Source organism: Strix uralensis, chromosome 3 (assembly GCF_047716275.1).
Source record: "Strix uralensis isolate ZFMK-TIS-50842 chromosome 3, bStrUra1, whole genome shotgun sequence".
Lineage (NCBI taxonomy): Eukaryota > Metazoa > Chordata > Aves > Strigiformes > Strigidae > Strix > Strix uralensis.
In genome coordinates this window covers 69,963,151-69,983,603 of record NC_133974.1, presented here as the reverse complement: position 1 = coordinate 69,983,603, position 20,453 = coordinate 69,963,151, and the positions used below count along the sequence as shown (strand labels likewise).

General features: G+C 44.3%; 1 protein-coding gene across 8 annotated transcripts in view; it reads left to right on the top strand.

Moving 5' to 3' along the window:
• The first annotated feature begins 1,703 nt into the window (after positions 1-1,703).
• ARID1B (AT-rich interaction domain 1B) overlaps positions 1,704-20,453 on the top strand; it is a 334,357-nt gene continuing 315,607 nt past the window's right edge. For all 8 annotated transcript variants that reach the window (XM_074862776.1, XM_074862773.1, XM_074862778.1 and 5 more), the window contains exon 1: positions 1,704-4,202. In XM_074862776.1, the coding sequence (XP_074718877.1) occupies positions 2,394-4,202 (1,809 nt within the window). In that variant the 5' untranslated portion in view covers positions 1,704-2,393. The remainder of the gene's footprint in view (positions 4,203-20,453) is intronic.

The following is a 20,453-nucleotide window of genomic DNA, read 5'->3' as shown; positions in this document are numbered from 1 at the left end:
ACGTGGTTTAATGTGTATAATTAGCGTGCATTTGAATATAGAAAAGAAGAAAATCCAGGAGAAAATGTCAAAAAGGCTCACTAACAAAGATGTAGTATTCTCTTGGCAAAAGCTGATGAATGATTTGGCATGAATTCATCTTACAGTTCTGTTATTCTCTCTCCTACAAAGATGATATACCCCTTTCTAGCAGTTTGCATAGAATTGCAATTTGTTGTTGTTACAGGCTGTAATGACCCTTGGGTATGCACCTGATTCCCCCCACTAGAATTACTCACCATTTTTTTTCCCGCTCTATGTTTTTCTATTAGCCATATAACATTTTTGCACTTGCAAAGAGTAAAAAAAAAAAAAAAAAAAAGAAGAAGAGAAAGAAAAATACAATTGTAACAGAAGTGTTAGCAAGATGTACTTGACGATCACCGAGACTTTTCGAAACTAACTCCGTAATGGAAATCAGAATATTTCTGATTTTCAGACAGAACTAAATTTAATAGACACTGGAATCACACTGTTCATACATTTACCAATAATGTTTGCATGTAATTCGACATCATAGCATGAAGCTTCTGCTCTTTAATATTTTCACAGTGGATTCAAAAAAGCCTACCTATTCATGATAACATCTTTCTCAATATGCTGCGTTTTTCTCTACCGTTATTATTGAATCTCCTTTTTATCCATTTTGAAATTTGAAAACGTGCTTACCTTTAACAGAGCACATAAATATACTAATTTAAAACAGTGTGGTTTAGACCCTTACTATATTGAAAACATTCGTGAATATCCCAGTTTGCTATATTCATAGCCAAGAATGTGATCTCCCAAATGCTTTTATTAGTTGAACGCAGTGTGTGACTATCACCTTTTCTTAGACTAGGGCATCGTTTGTATTAAAATAGCTATAAAAAACCCTTCAAACCGTTCCGAAAGATGGTTCAAAAATGTAGGTCATCAGCCGCAGCTTTCCATTTGGAGCAAGAGTTACTAGGATTACGTATTTTGGTTTTTTGTGTTACTACGTTTTCGCAAGTGTCTTCTGTGTACTGGAAATTATGTTGTTTGGGGAAACAATTATGAGACCGAAAATGTCTCGCTTTCCTTGATCAGCTCCTGTTGATCTGCAAATAAGCGCACAGAACATACTGAGAACAGCCCTATATATACAAGCATCATCAGTGCAAATGACCGTTAGGATTTGGAGACAGCTGGACAATGTGGACAACTGCAAAGATGCTACCGCTGCAGAATTTTAAGTTAAATTTTGTCAGCACACACAGTATATAAATCGGGGGTGGGGGGGTTACGACGGACGAACGGACGGGACGGACGGACGACCAGAAGTCGTGTTTTTCCGTGAAATCGCAGGGGTTTCCCTGCCCCGGGGCTCCGAGAAGTCTTTAGAACACCACAGAGGGGGCTGGGGGGCAGCGTGCGGTCCCCAAAAGTTTGACCGATCCATCTGCTCCAGCACACCTGGACACGGGGCACGGCGTTCGCGACTGCCCCCTCGCCTCCCTCCCTGCCGCCGCAGCGGCCCACGCGGGGCAGTGCCGCCGGCGGCCCCCACCCCCCACTCCTCTGCGGCGGGGCCAGCCCCGGCCCCCCCCCGCCTCCCCCGGCGGCGTTGCGCGGCCCGGGGCGCCCGGCCGGGCTCGCTTCGACCCTTCCCCTCGGAGCGACCCCCGCCCGAGTTCGGCGTTTGGCCGCCTCCTCCGTCCAGCCCGGCGGTGCCCCGCGGCGGCGGCGACCCTCGGGGCGCACACGAGTGGGACCCGGGTGCGAGCAGAGGCCACCCGAGGGGGCCGCGCCCCCTCGACCCGGCCCGCCGCGCTGCGCTGCCGGCGGCGGGGAGCGGGAGCCGGAGCCGTGCGGAGTCCAGTCCGCGTTTTGCGAGTGCGCGGGAGCGGTCGGGGTGGAGGGGGCGATGGCTGCCGGCGCTGGCTCGCTCGCTCGCTCATGCCATGCTGGGCCAGCGCGGCTCCGCCAGACGTGTGTTTACCCATATCCGGGTTAGAGAGGAAAGGAGGAAAAAAAAAAAAAAAAAAAGTTTCATTTAAACCTGAACAAAAAACTTTCAACATGAAATCACACAGCAGGAACAGGCACGGACCGTAAGGCGTTCTTACCATTTCTAATCTCAATCACGGACTCGGGGAGGGAAATTTCTCTAATTTGGTGCGAGCGGAGCGGTCCGATACTCTTGGCTCAGTCAAGCCCCTTTCCCGGCCGCTGCTCTTTCTGCCCCTCTACTCTCCCTCCCCCCACCCCTGCTCGCCCCCTTTTTTGAGAGTGAGGGTCGATTTTTTTGCTTTTTCAATTTTTCCTTTTTTTTTTTTTTTTTTGCTAGTTACTATTATCAGTACTCATTTCTCCGGACTCGCAATGTTGCGATGATCATGGCCGCGCAAGTCGCAGCGGCTCCGGCGGGTGCGAACAACAGCAAGGGCAAAGCCCCGAGCCTGCCGGGCGGCCTGGGCCCGGAGCGGGGCCCGGGGGGGGCCGGAGCCGCCGCCGCCGCGGGGGCTCCCGGGCCGGGCCCCGCGCTGGGGGTCGGAGAGGGGAGTCCGGCCGGCGGCGGCAGCAGCAGCGGCAGCGTGAATAATGTAGATCACCATCTCCTCCACCACCACAGCGAGCCGCTGAACATGGCCAATAACGCGGCTCCCGCCGCTGCCGCCGGTAACAACAACAACAACAACGCCAGCGGCGGCGGCGGCTCCTCCTCGGAGCCGGCTCTGAAGGAAGGTGGAAGCTCCTCGGCGTTATCTTCATCTTCTTCGTCTTCTTCCTCCTCCTCCTCCTCCTCCTCCAACCCGGGCTCGGCCATGGAGACGGGGCTGCTCCCCAACCACAAGCTGAAGAGCGTCGGAGGCGATCACCCCGCCGCGCCGCCCCACCACCACCATGCCCACCACCCGCATCACCATGCCCACCACCACCATGCCCACCACCCGCACCACCACCACCATGCACTACAGCAGCAGCTAAATCAATTCCCGCCGCCGCCGCCGCCGCAGCAGCCGCCGCCTCAGCACCATCCCGTGCAGAATAACAACAGCAGCCTCGGCGGCGGCGGCGGCGGCAGCGGCAGCAACAACAACGGCGGTGGCGGTGGCGGCGCTGCTCAGCCCAGTGCAGACATGGAGCAGCAGCAACATGGAGGAAAAGACAGTGTTTTGGGCGCTCAGGCCGAGCCCCCCCAGCAGCCGCAGCAAATGCTGAATAAAGGCGCCGACGAGGAGGAGATGCCCGGCAAGATGGGCGAGCCCATCGGCGGCCGCTACGATCACCCCGGCTTGGGACCCCTGGGCGGACAGCAGCAGCCCCAGCAGCCGCCCCCGAGCGCTGGGAGCGGCGGCGGCGGCCTCGGCGGCGGCGGCGGCGGCGGGAGCGGGGGAGGCGGCGGCGGCCCCTCCGCGGTGGGTGTCTCGGAGTTCAATAGCTATTATGGCAACGCTGCCCCTGCCCCTGCCAGCAGCGCTACGGCGAGCCGCGCCGGGCCTTGCTTTGATCAACATGGCGGACAACAAAGCCCCGGGATGGGGATAATGCACCCCACGGCGGCCCCCAACAGCATGGACCCCCTGCAAAACTCCCACGAAGGGTACCCCAACAGCCAGTACAACCACTATCCGGGCTACGGCCGCGGCCCCGGCGGCGGCGGCGGCGCGGGCGGCGGCGGCGGCGCGGGAGCCGTGGCGGCGGCGGCGGCGGCGGCCGCCGGGGCAGGCGGCGGCGGCTACGGGGGCTCCGCGGCGGGCTACGGGGTGCTGAGCTCCCCGCGGCAGCCGGGCGGCGGCATGATGATGGGCCCCGGCGGCGGGGCCGGCCTCGGCAAGGCTGCTGCCGGCGCGGCGGCGGCGGCCGGCGGCTTCGCGCGGTTCTCCGGGCAGAACCAGCACCCGTCCGGGGCCACCCCTACCTTGAACCAGCTGCTCACGTCCCCCAGCCCCATGATGCGGAGCTACGGCAGCAGCTACCCCGACTACAGCAGCCCCAGCGCCCCGCCGCCGCCGCAGCCCCAGCCCCAGGCAGCGGCGGCCGCCCCGGGAAGCCAGCAGGCAGCGGCGGGCATGGGCATGGGCAAGGACATGGGCGCCCAGTACGGAGCGGCGAACCCGGCCTGGGCAGCGGCACAACAAAGGAGTCACCCGGCGATGAGCCCTGGGAACACCGGGCAGGCCATCAGCAGGACCCAGGTAACCCCCCGCGCTCGATTCCTGACGGCTCCCCGCCTCCGTGCCACTCGTGTCGGGGCCTTAGTTTCTTTATAATTCACTTTTTTCCTCCCCCCCCAGCCCTCTCTCTTTTTTCCCTTTTCCTGCCCCCCCCCCCTCCCCCCCCCCCCCCGGCCAGTTCTGCTCCTAGCTGCCTCGGTAGCGAGGGTGAGCAGCGCACAATGCGCGGCCCCGCTGGGGCTGGAGGCATCGGAGTGCGGCTTTCGCTGCCGAAATTAGGCTGTTCTCAGACCCAATTAATATTTTTTTCCCCTCCACTTTGAAACGGCGACGGAGAGAGGCAGGGCCCGGAGGGCAGGCAGCTTGGGACGGGGGCGGGGGGGGGTGATTTTGTAACCGGAGTGTCGGACCCGGGGGGCTCCCGGGAGATAACGTCCATTATCTTTCACGGGGCTTTTTTTTTTTTTTTCCTTCCTTTTTTCCTCTTTCTAACCTGTTATTTTTTTGAACAGAACGAGTTGCGCCGTTGCACACTCTTAGCGCTTTAGTTTGTCGCTGATGGAGTTACCGCAGCGAGATCCACGGAGCGCGGCCGGGCTCCTTTTTCTGTGGGAAGAGCGCGCGCGCGCGTGTGTGTGTGCGCGCGTGTGCCCGCGCCTCAGTTCGCGCGGCGCGGGCCGGGGCGCGTGGGGTGCCCCGGGCCGGTGACCTTAAGGGGACTTGCCCACCAGCAGAGCGCGGGTGGGTGCGCGCGCGCATAACTGCGCTTCTCTCCCCAAACACACGCGGAAATCCAAACCGGGAGGGGAAAAAAGAAACACCCCCCCCCCCCCCAAAAAAAAATACCCCGGGGAAAAATAATAATTAAAAAAAAAAAAAAAAGAACGAAAAGCCTTTGGCGACAGGGAGGGGGCGCGGGCGGGGCCCGCGCGGTGCCCGCGCCCCCATGCCCCAGCCCGGTAACTCCGCCGATCGATGGGTGGATGGATCGATCGATAGACGGGCGCGCTGGTCGCGGGGCGGCGGGCCGTGGCGCAGCGCCGTTCCGGGGCAGGCGCGGCGGAGCGGAGCGGGGAGCCGGCGGGCGGGCGGGCGGGCCCGAGGAGCGGCCGGGTCTCCTCCGCCAGGTTCGGAATTTGAATTGTGGAGGTAAACTGGCTGCAACCGTCTCCAGACAGCTGCCTCCGAGTTGACATCTAATCTGCCATCTGATTGGCTCCCCGCTCGCCATTGGGCACCTCGCGCCGCTGATGTAAATAGAAGTGCTGAGCGGCGCAGTCACAGAAACCCCCGCCACAAATAACACCCGGCAGTCGCGCCGGCGGGGCGAGGTGGCGCGGGCGGGGGAAGAGGCCCGCACGGCCCCGGCCCCGGTCCCCGCCGTGCCGGCCGCCGGCGCGGGGAAAAAACAGGGGCACCGCCACCCCCCCCCCCCCCCGCCCCAATCCCGTTTGGTTAGATGGCGTGGCTTTTCTGGGCATCGATTTATTTATTGTTTTAGATTTTTAATTCCGTGCTAATTGGAGGCGGTAGGGGAGTATCTTGTAATAACATAGCGCTTGGACGAGGATCCGGGATTTCAAGTTGCGCTCGTGCTTCTAAAAACATTTTGTAATGTTGCAGCTCATGGATATTATGCAAGGGATTAGATTTCCGTAAAAAAAAAATAATAATGCAAATACTAATTTCATTACATTTCTGTTAGCTTGGTACCTGACCTATGCATGCCTCTAAAAAAATCTTGTTTGCATGTAGTTGCTCTAGGTGAGAAAACGCCGTGTATTGTACAAAGAAGGGAAAAAGGAACCGCTCTGTCAGAGGTTGCATTTGTTTCATCTCTGCAACGAATCCAGATATGCGGGGGGAAAATGTGCTTTTGCGTTTGAATTGTGGTTAGAATACTTCAAGAAGCATCGGGAGTTGTTGATCTCACTATTTTTCTACACAAGTGTGAGATTAGGCTTGAATTCTCAGTAGGAAAGTGAATTGTGTTCAATGGAGTAATGTATTAGAATTGTATGCATTTCTTTTCCCTTCAATAAGATCTTTCTATTAAGAACTCTTAAGTCTTTTAATAGATTTTAACAACGAGGACTGACAGGAACAAATGCAGGTGTATGCTTTTGGGATCTTCAGATGGCTGGATCTTTCCATAAAGTAATGAACAGAACCTGGAGAAAACATCACTTGATATTGTGATCGCTTAATATTAATCCCGAAAAAATAATAATAAAAACCCTGGATGGGCTGGGGATGTGTGTGTGTTTATCTACTTCCGACAGACCACTCCTGTCACATTTTTAGTTTTTATTCCCTTTCCTTTCTGTTTCTTCCAGGGAAATAGCATTTTTTGGCAAGTGTTAATTTTCACCTTTTTTAATTTGCACTGATAAAAGGGTCACTGGAAGCCTTAAGGTAATGTGGCCTCATATGCATAACCTTTCATAATTAATTTAAAAATATTTGCATTGTCTGCTTTATTTTGAACACAGGTAGTTCAGATTTTGTGGCTTTTAAAAGCTAGGAGAATTGTCATCAGATTGTCATAGTACAAGTTAGTTCAGAGTGCTATTTCTTCACGGCAAAAATTGTTTAAAGTATTTTATTTTTATTGGAGGAGTGAGAGTAAATTTATTATGTCCTCAGCATGACCCTTAGAAATACTTCCTTATATTTATGGGTTTACGTCCTCTCTCACAGGTTTCTTTTTTTTTTTTTTTTTTTTTTTTTTTTTGGTACCGTAAGAATTAGGATGCAGCTTAGAAAGAATAGTCTGGCAAGGGCATGATTTCTTTTTTTTAATTATTTTTTTCTCAAAATAATTGTGATAAAGGCAAGTCATCAGTGTTCTTTATATTACGATTTTTCCATCTAACCAGTAAGTGACTAAGAAATTTTCTTAGATTCTAAATTAACATTTTTTAGAGTATAAAATAGATTGTGTCAAATAAAAAATACTTACCGTTAGCTCACAGAGCACAATTATTTTTGTACATTGTTTTTGATTTTTAATTCCCACATGTCAATCTCCATGTGTGTTATATCATTAAGTAGAGAAATTGATTGCTTTTTGAAAGAGAAAATGGAAAATTCAGTCCAGCATTTGAACAGAAAACTTCTCTTTATCTTTTTTAATAATCATCTGTGTGTATACTCTCTATATGTATATACACACATTAGAATATACCCACTTGTCATGTGTCTTTGCAAAGCAGATGATGATTGGCCCCTACGCCTATAAGAAACTATTGTGCTGTGAACAGAGAAAAAGGACTGTCGGTAGGCTACAACATCTGAGATACTTGTTCAGGAAATTCTCGCTTCAGCATGGGTAATTTTTTCTAATATGCAGAACTGTGCTGTCCCACTCTGAAGTGACCTCTGTGTTTGTCCATCCTATTAAATTATTTAAGAAAATTCTGCCTCCATTTCATTTAATCACCTTACCCAATCGTGAGATGAGATATAAGCTTGAAAAAGAGGCCTCTTGTTTCTGAAGAAACACACGTTTTGCAAGCAGATGGATATTGCTCATGCGGATACATTGATTTGATTGTGGAGGAGTTGCGTGATGCTAGTACAGTACCTTGTCATTCAGTTATTTTGATTATTGATTAATTCCTTGGCAGTGTACAGATATTTAGAGTCCTGAGGCTCTGTTTATTCTTCACTTCTGATTTGCACTGCAGTAGCTTAACACATTAGCTGGCCTCTGTGTGTGTGCTTTATATACATCTTTCTCCTTTGTGCATGTGTGTGAGATTTACATACACTTATGCACAAAGAGAGAACCTGGGTCTTTTCAGGAGTACCTGTATAGTGTAAAGTATATAGCAGGTGTTATAAAAAAATCTGTTGAGCTGCTCTGAGTTTGTGTGTGTATCAGTCGTTTGTTTTGCGGTGGAGAAACTCAGAACATGCCTGATTCTGCAGCTCTTTTTATGCCAAATAGATTGGGAGTTCTGGCTAAGCCAGGGCTACAGAATCATGTCCTGTGCCTGAAGGCCATTAAACAGCTGTTAGCGTGGTGAATAGATTCTTGATGTCTCAATGGGAGAATAAAATATATTTTTCCCTGTGCATTTTCAAATAAACAGTTTAGTATTCACATAGCTTCTGTTTAGAAGTAGCAAATAGCAATATTCTCAGTTAGTAGCATCTATATATATATTACGACCGTATATTTGACACTTTGTGGTTTGCTGTTCAGTTATTGGTTTCTGTAGTAGCGCTTATGCCTACATGTTGAACAGCAGGACCCTGTGTACGAGATACAATAAAGAAAGAGAGATGCAAACCTGTCTGCTGTATTACTGCCTCCATCGTGTAAGGATTCTACAACTAAGCAGTCAGTGTCTTTTTGGCATTCTGATTCAGATCTGTGGGGATGAAAACCGAGGCATTTAATCCATTGCTAAATTTTCTGGTTATATATGTAACATAAAATTTTTGAAATTACTAAGCACGGTATGTTAGGTGATGCTGTTTCATTCTGAAATAGTATCTTAGTTAAAACTAGATTAAATTCGTGCAATGAAAACTAGTTTCAATAGCTACTGATAGATCTTTCTTACTTTTGCACCTCAAGTATTTTATCATAGGTATTTTGAAATTCTCATTGTTAACATGAAAATGACAGTAGTTTATTTATCCTTATGTCCTTAAGATTGTACCTGTGTCCTAACTAGTTACATTTCAGTACTTTTTCAAAATGTGCCGTTTATCAGGAGGCTTTGAAGATTCTCTGTGGATATGTAAAGTAGTGTTGCCACACTTGCTGTGCATGCATGCTCAAGGCTGCAGAATTTCAGTAGCATGTGTTTGTGGTAGGCTAACTTGTTAGAATATATTTCAGAATTGTGATTATTAAGGTACTTGGGAAAAAAACCTTTATTCTTTCAATTTTGGGGCTATTTACATAGTGCTAAATACATGTTTCGGTAGGACTGAATGAGGACTTTAATTAAACTTAAATTAAAAGTATACCTTAGCGGTTTTCAAATTTGGTTTGAAAACTAGTAATAGAAAAGTGGTACTAAGCAGTCTTGGTTTTGTATTGCTTGGTGCTGAGAGAAGCAAATAAATGTGATACATGAAAATCTTGTGGAGCCAATTGTATTAGAGTAAAATTTATTTTAAAGAAGCCTTACCTGTTAATAAATTTAAATACTATTTTTTAGTAAACCTGAAAGGTTTCTGTGCATACGATGTATGTTTTGCCATTCAGATTATAAGGTTGCCATTTGAATTTTTCTGTTACCCAATCGTACCTATTCTTGCTCAGTTTTACACACAAATGCTGATGTGCTGGCACAGTGCTGAAGTGTTGGTGTTGCGGGGCCGGAGGATTTCTGTTGTTGTACTTCCAGTTCTGGGAGTGTGACATCCAGTGATCCACTGGGAACACATCCGCTCCAAAAGGGCCAAACCCATCCAGGGTGGTGTTCCACTGCAGTCGAGGGATCCTCAGGGATGAATGTATCCCAAGATACCTATGTAATTTGTGAACAGTGCGTTTTGGGGACAGTAGATGGCTAATTTGTACAGGATTACTTTTAACTAACTTCATTTCCTCGGTAAAAACGTTCCAAGTATGTTTGATCTTTACACTACCTTTCTAGTTTGCCTTGCACTGGAGTAAAAGATAACTCTTGCTGTTGTACAGGGTAGGGAAACTGGGGCATATAACATTCACCTTCCTTCAGGCAGGCGTACCTTGGCACAACTGAAAACAGAGGTTTCCTAGAAATAAATAGGGTTTTGGTGCCATAAACTTTAGCTTTTGAATAAATCCAGTCTCTGTGAATACATTCTGTTCTCAAAGAATTTAAGCTTTACAGGCATCTATTCAAACAACCGAGAAGACAAATGACTGAGCGAAACGAGGGATTTGTCTGTTGTGTCAATATAGACACCTTAAACTAGAGGCAGCGTCATCTAAAATTCGAGTATTCCTTGCACTGTTTTATCATTACGTACTCAATGTCATCTATATAAAGACACTGGATTTCTCATAGAAATTAAACTCTTAAGGAAAATTGAGTTGAACAAGTGCCCAGGAGCTTAGCTAGTGTTGCAGAACTTGCCTTCTGATGAATATGATGTACAGAGCACAAGTATGTGCTGGGGGGATGTGGGGGTGCACGCACAGGCTTCCTTACCACCAAGTCCGGTTGTTTCATCTGGCAGATAAATTGTCTTCATTTTTAAACTGAACAGATTTGATGCAGAAATCACAACTGTTGGGTCTTCTTTAAAGATTGCTTTTCACATGGGAATTGTTCTTACTGCAAATATAAAGTACCTTTTAGCAAACTTTGTATTACCTTTATAGGTAGCTTGCTTCATCTGAAGGCACCTGCAACTATTTAGGAAGTTGTTTAACCTAAGATCATTATCCGGATGCTATTATCAAAATGTTTCATTTATTTTCGTTAAAACCAATGTGAAATATGTGTAAAAGTTTTCAGCAGATATGATTTGAAAGGGTGTTGATGTATCATACATTTATATTCCATGTATAGTGGAAATGTTAATTTCCGTACAAACTACCAAACCAAGTCACGAAGCAGCTGAATTTCTGAATGGGTAGTGGCCAATTTATGGATATAAAGTAGAGTTTGATGGTTCTGCAGTGTGTGTAAGGAATTGCTTTCAGTACAGAGGTATCAGTGTTTGATCGACTTGCATATCACTTCTTGCATTTGAGTCATGGTGGGTTTAGTAACTATGTCAGAAGGACTGAGCATGTGTAGAAGTATGTAATCTATTTATTAGTTTCCTTTCTCCAGTTTCAGGAACTATTAGTTAATCTTTTGCACCTGAACTTGCCCAATTGCCAAATGGTGTTCTGCATTTAAGAATTCATTGCTGTGCTGTCTTCCCCCCTGCTTTATAGCCTTGTCAGACTTGAAAAGGTACTGAATTTAGGTTTGTGATCTGATAATTGTTTATGAAGACATCTGAGTGATAGGCCCTCTGACATTTCCATCTGTAGGACAGTGTCACTGGTCTTCCCCCGCTATCCCCACCAGCCTTTCTAACCATTGTTGGGGGGGGGGGTGGTGGTGTGGGGGTGTGGGGAAGGAATTTTCTGCTAATCTTTTTTCTGCCTTTTAAAATTTTTTTGGAAAGAAATTAGATGTACATGGAATTTTTGTTTGTTACTTATTTTCTTTAGCATGTTTGCTAACAAATGATAATTGTGAAAATGGGAAATACTCTTCATGTATACCCCCCCTCCCCCCTTTTTTTAGGAGGTAGTGTTAGTTGTGTAATGAATAGGGTCTTCTAAGCTTCTACTTTATACTGTTAGGATTTTTTTTTTTCCTTGAGAACTTTGTTTGGTATTTATTTTAGGTATCTACTTACCCAAAAAATAAATCTTTGGTAGCAGGGGTTTTTGTTGGACGTTAGTAATTTTTTTACCTCTGTTAGTTACAAAATGCTTTTTATTCTGCCAAGTTACTGAATCAATTTATTTGCTCTTTAAAAGACCATGTGGCCAGGTTCACTATGAAGTTCTATTGTTGCAGCTACATAGTTAGGTTCAGGGAATTAATTGCATCCTTGACTAATAGCTGTTGTGGCAAACCCCTTTGTATTTAGCTTACCATTGGGGTGGTAGTGTATCTGCACGGGCAAAATAACAGCCTTTATAAGTAGCCTCTCCCGAGGGGTTTACAGGTATGGTTAAGATAGAAGTAACTCACTGAGTTTTTAACAAGGTATAGTTCCACAACATGTTTTGGTCACGTTTTAAAAGTGTGATCTGTGTTACGTAGAAAAGAGAGGGCTGTCTTGCTGTAGCACAATCCCTGGTACAGCTGGCTTTCACAGAAGGACCTGATGTTTGAGCATGGTTGTTTTTTGTTTGAGTAAAGAAAGAAAATTGGTTCAGAAAATCCCAAAAGGAGAGAGGCTGTTTTAAAACATAATTGTAGTCGTGTGTGCCATTCCCAGTGTGGACCTGGCTTAATTCACAGATCGACTGAAGTGGATAGTGCCTTCTTTACACAAGCAGTGAATTCAGCCATAGTAGGTAAATTATGTGACTTCAGGAAAATGGTATTGGTAGAGGATTGGTGCAGGAATTCTGGATAGCTGTCCGCTGGCTGCATGATCTAAAGGTAGCTGGTTTCACTGTTGGATACCTTGATTTCCCTATGTTAAAATAATGATAATGTTTGCCTTATTTAATTATTTGAGTTTGATGTGCAGTTTTAATTACAGTGTCATGCAGAATAATTAGGCAGCTTGAATCCTTGTTATGTGTGAAGGTATCCAGTCTGCACTGTACCTTCCTCTCTCTATTTGTTTGGATGGGATCTCAGATTAGGTCTTCCCAACATTGATCATGTTACTTGGTTAGCTTGTCAGACTTACTTGTTTGTAAGCAAGATACCGAAACATCAGCTCTGAAAATTTCTTTTGAAAGCACAAGGACAGGATTTGTAGTTCTTAAATTTTATTCTTTTAAAGTTAAAAATAAAGATAAGGAGGTTTGTTTTGACAGCATCAAAGGAATATGCTGGTTTATTTGCAGCCTTTGATTTGGGTGGAATGTATGGAGTTCTGTATTTTTTTGTGTAGCAATTTATGTTGTGATTATTTTGGATATTCTGTTTATGTGAAACGGTAGTATTGACGTCTTACTTTCAGGCATGATTTATGGAAAATAATTGCGCTTTTGTGTTTTGGTTTTTTTTTAATTCAGTGTTTCTTAGTTGCTTGAAATTCCCAAATCAAGAAAAATGAGCATGTTCTTTAGAGCTGTTGCTGTTTTAAGATATTTACAGATGGTCTTAGGGAGAGGCTATTTGAAGAAATCTTTCTGGAAAAATTACAGGTAGGTATGTTTGAGGCTGCTTTAGTTGTGTACCAGCAACAGCAAAATAATTTTACTTGGCAGTTTTACTTAGATTTGAAAGTCTGTCCTTCCTATAAACAGAAAGGTAGACTTCTGTGAGGCAGGTGACTTCATGGTGCCCTGTATTTAGTGGTCATGAAGTGTGCCAGGAATACATAGATAGCTGTTAGCTGGTTGTATTCTGTTTTCCGTCATGTGTGTTAAACCGAAGTTTTGTTTGACTGAGGAATTTCCAGCCTGCTGAAACTCTGACTGCCGATGGAGGTTTCCCGGGGAGGAGAGGAGAGCAGGCTGGGTTCTGGGGCTGATTACAAACGTGGTATTTGTAGCGTCTGTAAAAGTTTCACACATGAAGCAAACTAGTTAGCTTGTATAGTGTCACATGATCAAAATATTTTTCCCCTTGCCGCTGCCAGAAGCTATCTATTGCTTTTCAACAATCTCGCCTGTCGGGCAGCAGGCCAGGGCGTGCGAGGCGGCCCCTTACGTGAGCTGCTCCATTCTTCACCTCCCCGGCTGGAGTGCCCTGACCTTCACATATGGAGATTAGCCATGTGCTCCCTCAATTGAAACTTGCTGCCTCAGGAAGAAAGGGTGTTGTGTTTTTTTTTTTCCTTCTTTTTTTTTTTTTTTTTTTTTTCTTCTTTTTATTCCTCCGGGAATTTGACAGCCATTCATCCCTGACCTGGGCAGAGGTAATGCAAGGAAATGGGATTCAAATGGCGTGCGGGGAGGCCGTGTGTGCAGGCAGGTGCTGTCTCACCTGCTGTAGCCCGCGAGCTGTGGTGGGAGACCCGAGTGGAAAAGGAGAAGTTTGAGGAATATTTAGTTTATTTTGAGCAATAGTTCTCGACTGTGTGTCACTTAGCTGCCTTTCGAAGGTGGTTTTCTCCCATGCGACTCTCTGCCATCACTTCTTCCAAACAACATTACGTAGACTATTTATGGTGGTTTTCTTTGTGACACTTTTTTTTTACATTTAAAAATGGTATTTTTGCTACTGAAGAGGTACTGTATTTGTTTGTTTTGTATGTTATATTTTGGTTTACAATATATATTTTTTTCTTTTAAACCCTGAAACTGACAGGTATCACTTGTGATAGTGCCCCCCCAACCTGGCACAAAACCATTTTTCCTGCGAACAAACTGTAGGAGCTACTACTTTGGTGATGTTTTTGAGATTTTTAACTTTCTGTAGCGTACTCTTTTTGTTGTTGAACATGTGGTATGCAAATATAGGGGAAAATAGTGCTACAAGTATTTTGTTGTGGTTTTTTTAAGTATTAAAAACACATTTTGCTTTTCTAATAAACCCCATAAACAGACCTTTTAATGTTTTGATATAAATAGCAATTAGACTAACTGAGATCCAACCACAACGAAAAGAACCCATATAAAATCATTCAGAAGAAAAGTTCCCAACTTAATTGAGCTCTTCCTTTATAGAGGAGGGGCTGATCGGGCAGCATCTGAAGCAACTGTCTTGTGTTTTAGAACAGTCTTGAAGTGCTCAACATGTTGGCGTAGTTACCAACATTTAAAAATAAAGATTTTTCCAAGAACTAGCTAAGGATCTGAGGGCTACTGCAGTCTAAGCTGTCGAGAGTTTTGTGTGTGAATGCTGGTGACAATCAGAACGCTTTCTGGACGAATTGAGACCCTCAGAAAGTTTCAGATTTAGGTACATGGGTTGGTTGCCTCATATATTGGGGTGTAGCATTTAGAAATTTGGTTGTTCACAAGGAACTTGCCAAATGCAGCATTTTGTGAATGAGCAGTGGAGAGGGATTGTGCGCCCCAGGAAGATTTTGCATAGCCTCCCAGTCCTCCTTTTAGTTCTTCACAGCTCATTTTAATTCTAATAGTAATAACAACACTCTTTGTTATTAGGAGGAAGGTCAGGGAGGGCCTGAGTGATCTGTTACTTTGGTAGTGTGGTTGGCAGAATGGTAGATGCATTGCTCTACTTTTTCTGCAGATACTAACACTATTATGTGTCAGCTCTGTTGTGGGATATGGTTGTTCAAGGCTTTTCCTCTGCATTTTCTCCTGCAGGGAGTGAGAGATGTATTTGTGGGTTATTTGCGTCTGTCTCACTTCTTTCCTTCCCGAAGTTATACTACTTTCTTTTATCCAAACATCGTAATCTTTTTTTTGCTCCTTTGTCTTGCTATACTTATTTTTCCTTCTTTAGAAGGAAATTCCCATTTTCCTTACTTTCCAAATCATTGGAGTGATCGAAAAGCCATTCTTACTGTCTTCTGCCACTTTACAGTTGCACGAGAGTGAGTAGTGTGACCATATATCCAGGGAGAAAATAGCTTTTGAGTGACCCTGGTACCCATCCCTCCCTCTGACTTGCATTTCTCTGTCCTCCGAGGAATCTGTGCACAAAACTTGTTGGGGAAAGAATGACAGCAGGGAAAGTGCCTGTGATAGCCAGCTTCCTCTGTAGGCTCTTCTAGTGACCAGAGGTCAAGTTGCATCAAAAAAAAAAAAAAGCCACCAAAAAACCAACCAAGCAAGCCCCCAAATGCTGGCAGGACTTGGCAGTGTAATAGGAGGAATCATACAAGTAGTTACCTGTGGGTGATGGAGGTGGGGTTTTTTTCAGGCTCCTCTAGTGCTGATCCTCTAAGTAATAGCAGACTTGGAGAAGAGAAAAGAAGGAATCAAAGGAGACAATGAAAGCTGGAACGTTGATGTGTGCAGTTTCTTTACTTTTTACCTGGTGTGGCAACTGTAATTAAAAATTTCTCTTTCTGTATTTACCCGAAAGATATTTGAAAAGATGTCAGCATGAAAATTGAAGTGTGGTGTTGCTGTGTATATGGAAAGTGTAGAAAAGAGAGGAACCAAGGAGAGGAAATGCTTTGCGTGTAATTGTCTATATTAAGCAGTGAATGTGATGTGCCAGATGCAGTCTATGCAATTTTATAGTATCTGATATTTCATTTCATAAATTTATTTTCTTTTTAATTCTTGTCAGAAGATGGGGGCTATAGAGACAAGCAAGCTGCCAGTGATAGTGGCTTGTTATTCCACCTTGTCGTATTTTCTTTGGGCGGATGTAGCTTGTTAAGACAGTGAATGAAGCTTGTCAAAAAAGTTAGTTAAGGTTCCATTGTTCTAGGAAAATACCTTAGGAATTCAGAGAACAAAGGCCAATTTCTTCTTGCCTGCTAGTCTTCAAATTGTATTGCTTTGCCTCTAAGAAGATGTAGATGTTTATTTCAACAATCTTGTTCCTTAAAAAAAAATCCCAGATTTATCTGTGATAGTTACTTGTCTTTTGGATTTGAAAAAGCTGAGTCAGACTTACCCTGTTTGTTCCTTCTCTGTACTCCTGGTTTTTAGCATTCAGTTTAAATTTTTTCTTTGCTTGGGGTTGATGTCTACCTTGAAGAGATGGAGGAAGAAAGTAGGTGCTTTTTGTTAACGGCTGCAGCTGCTTATGGCATCTTAACAGAAGGTTCAAATAATTATGATTTCTGACGACATGTTTACTTTCTTGAAGTCCTTGAACTTGCATATGGTTGTCTGTCTTGAGCAAGTTGTCGCAGCCACGGTGCCAGGAATAGGTAGAAATTCAGGGTTTTTTTCTCCAGAAGTGGCTTATATATCCTATCATAGACCAAAGGAGGCAATGATCATGACTTTTTTTTTATTCTTAGGGTTTTTTCCAAACATTTATCTGATACTGAGTATTCAGTAGCATGTTTTGTCTGTCATTTTTAGATTAGTTCTTGGGAATAAGCAGGGAATATTTTTTAAAATCAAGTTAATTCTTTAGGCATCCATCAGAAGATCCATTCCTCAAAAAGACAGTTTTTTATTCTTCTTTGCGTTTGAGGATCGGGGCTGAAACAAAGAGCAAATTAGCAGGAGAAAGCTTTTAATATATAAATGTATAGGAAAATATATTGAACTATATGGAATGTGCCTTTTGTGTTGACACCCAAGCCAGAATTTCTTCGGGGAAATCTGAAGAAAACTCGAAAACCTTATTTGTTTACCTCTGCATTCTTTGGTATCGTTTTGTTACTCTCCTTGGGCACTCTTTTATCGAGTTTTGTGTTGCTAAAAGATGTTACACCAAAGGGTGAGTCTAATAGTTGTTTGAAGCTGATCTAAGTCTTCACTTCTGCTGAAAAGACCAGTCCCACCGTTTTATCAGTTCCCTGCTGCTTCCCTTATGTCGTAAGGTGAGTCGCATCAGCTCGCTGATTTCTCTGAAAACTAATCCTGCCAAACAAAACCTGTGAATGGTTAGCTTTCAGCCAGATCATTGAGCTGATCTGACTTGCAGCACAATCTTTCCAGCACTGAGGTAAGTCAAGGGGGAGTGTGAGGAGTTCAGTTGAGGGTGGGGGGTCAGGGCAGGACAGCCCTTTTGATGGTGGTACAGGCTTGTATCAGTTTAAAGTCATCATGAGACTGTGTCTTGAGTGTAAAATTACTCTGTAAATAATGACAGATATTTAATTTTTCAGTGTTTCTCTGGAGCAGGGAATCATTGTTATCCCCCTCTTAAAAAGGAAAGAAGCTGAGGCAGAGAGTAAAAGTTTTTTGGGTTTTAGTGGGGTTTTTTTTGCCAAGATGATAATTATACAGAATGCACTCATTGCAGTGGCCAAATAAGCCTTCAGTATCTTTGAAATACTGGATTTTGAGGATGGGACTCATCTAACCATATGTATTGTAGGCATTTATACCTGATCTTTTCGTGTGGGCTTTTCTTCTCTTTGGTGTAAAGAAATAGTCATTTCTTGGTGTGAATCATCTCATCTTAAAGTAGATATGTAATGCAGGTCTAATGAATCATGCTCCTAAAGTTACATGTTTTTCCTCTTGCTCTAAAGAAGGTTTAAGCCGATAAGCTCAGGTGTTGATGTCAAAGGGCAGGTGAAATTAATTCCTTCCGCTATTTATAGTGTTTTCAAATCATACAAGCAAATGACTGCAGACTTCTGTTGGAGTTCTGGACTAACCTTCCTCTCCTTATCTTGCTAACCCATTAGAACTAAAGGTTTTAATACCCATTTCCTGTTAAGCTTAATACATTTGGTTTTTGTTGTCCTTTTTAATAATACCTATTCAGAGTTTTTCCTGCTGTTGCTTTTCTTTTGATATGTTAAAATTTTCTATGTAAGAACTGACAGTGTTTCTTTTCAAGCATATTTGCAGACACGGGGCATAGTGGCAAATTTGAAAGTATCAGGGTGAATTTCCAGATCAGTTGACCTTAACGCTTAGGTACGCAATTTCTGTACAGAGATGCAAGCTTTTGATTTGGAAATAGGGCAGCAGTTTTGTTGAGTAGATGCTGCTTCACAGTCCATTGAAAACTCTTTGCCCGTTGCTGGCACTTCAGCTGCGGCGAAGTGGGCGCCTCTGGGAAGGGGCTGCTGTGTGGTCCTCCTTGCCCCATGCTGGTGCTCCCTTCGTCTCGGTGGCTCTCCTGTTGGTTGCTCTGGAGGGTCTGTTGGTGGGGCATCACACAGGGCAGCAAACCTGATGAGAACTTTGGCAGGGCTGAGGGGCTGTGCTGGACATGGGGAGGAAGGAAGGGGCAGCCCAGTTGAGGGATCTCTGCCGCCAAGGATGCTGGTGTCCGTGGGAGCATACAAGGCATGTTCAGTGTGCTACAGATGTATTCCAGAACCGAAGGGACAAAACCTGATGTAATGCCTAGGGATGAAATTTTTCAGAAGTACTGAAGAAAACACGGGGACGCCTACCAATCCTGCAAAGAGCTCTTTTTGGCAATGCAATTTTTTACAAAATGGTGAAAGAGGAAAAAACATGTTTTGCAAAAGAGATTCACCTATGCATTCTGCAAAATGCTTACTGTAATCCTTAATTATCTCTAGGGTCACTTAACCTTTCTTAGAGTATTTAAAATGCCCAAACTGAAGTATTACTGCTATTAATAATTTTGCTGACATCTTTGTGGCAGGGTGTCGGTGCTTTCCACTTTTTGGAGGCTGACATAACTGATATTTCTGTTTGCCCCCTTTTTAAGGGATCTTTCTCACAAACAGTGACAATTTATTTGGCTTAAGATTGGGTTTCTGAGCTCGGTATCCTCTGGAAAGTTGCTTGTTTTGAAAAGATTCTGAAGAGTCTTTTGTAGTTTTATAGTTTGTATGTCTTCTATGGTTCTCTTTTATAGTCTGAAGTTCAACTAGTGGCATGGTTTTTAGATGTACTTTTTTCCCTCAAGTGTGTATGAGGGGAGGAGGAAGCATGGCTTCCTCAAGGGTGACTGAAATGTTTTAACTTCTATAGCAAATGAGGTGAGAATGAAATTGTCAGAAGGATAGAGACTAAATTATTGAAGCACTTGACTGTTTAAAGTAGCTGGGGATGTACTATAAAAGGTGCGAGTCTAACAGTCAAATGTGTAAACAGCACCTTATTCTTCCCTTGTACCTGATTTCTCACCACTTGCTTTATATGATGAGAGCCTAAATCAGTGTGGGAGATATCGCAGCCGTTCTTAAAGTGTTACTTTATGATGCCTTCACCAGAAGAATAATCTATTACCATATAGGATAGCAGAGAGAAAAGCATTTTCAAGGAAGATTAATTGAAGTAATTCATCACTTTAAAATGGAGAAGGTTCATCAAACAAAAATAAAAGCTAAGTATTTTATGCGCCTCTATTGGAATTTGATAACCATTTGTTTTTCTAGAAAATATATATGGACCGGGCACCTAGTGCTTGTCTACACAAGGAAATGTAATGGTACAACTATGTGCTATAATTATATGCTATAATTATACCAATATAACTCCCTATGGAGACACTCTATACCAGAATAAGAGTTTTCATGGTTTATCTTACTCTGCTTCCAAAGCACGTAAGCTTAAGTGGGAAGGGGTACTCTTATACTGGAGTAAGTTTCCACAGTGAGCTAGTTATATTGGTATAATTATGCATTTTTTCCTTCAGTGTAGACAAGTCCCTAGTGCCTTTTCAGCTTTGAACTTTAGTTAAGAATTTCTTGGTTGTGATAAGTGTCTAAGCATTTTCATAGTGTATATTTTTATAATGGGACTTGGGTATTTAAACCAATTACTTAGGCCAATTAACAGCTTCCTGGGTTGTGGATAACAATAGGATATAAAAAGGGATCAAAATTCATGTTCCTAGCTGCTTGGATATATCTGCATTTTTTTCCCCCCCTCTGTGGTTTTACAAGTACTCAGTGTACAACGCAACAGGTGGAATAGTCTGTGGCTGTCTAATGAATTCTGTGTTGGACACTTTTTGTCTCCTGTTTCTCATTATTCCTTGAGTTGTGCTATGGCTCTAATTGCCTGCATCTCTATGGATCACAGAAAGGAGCTTCCTTGATGAAGTTGAAAAAAATGCTTCCAAAAATGTTAATTGTTTG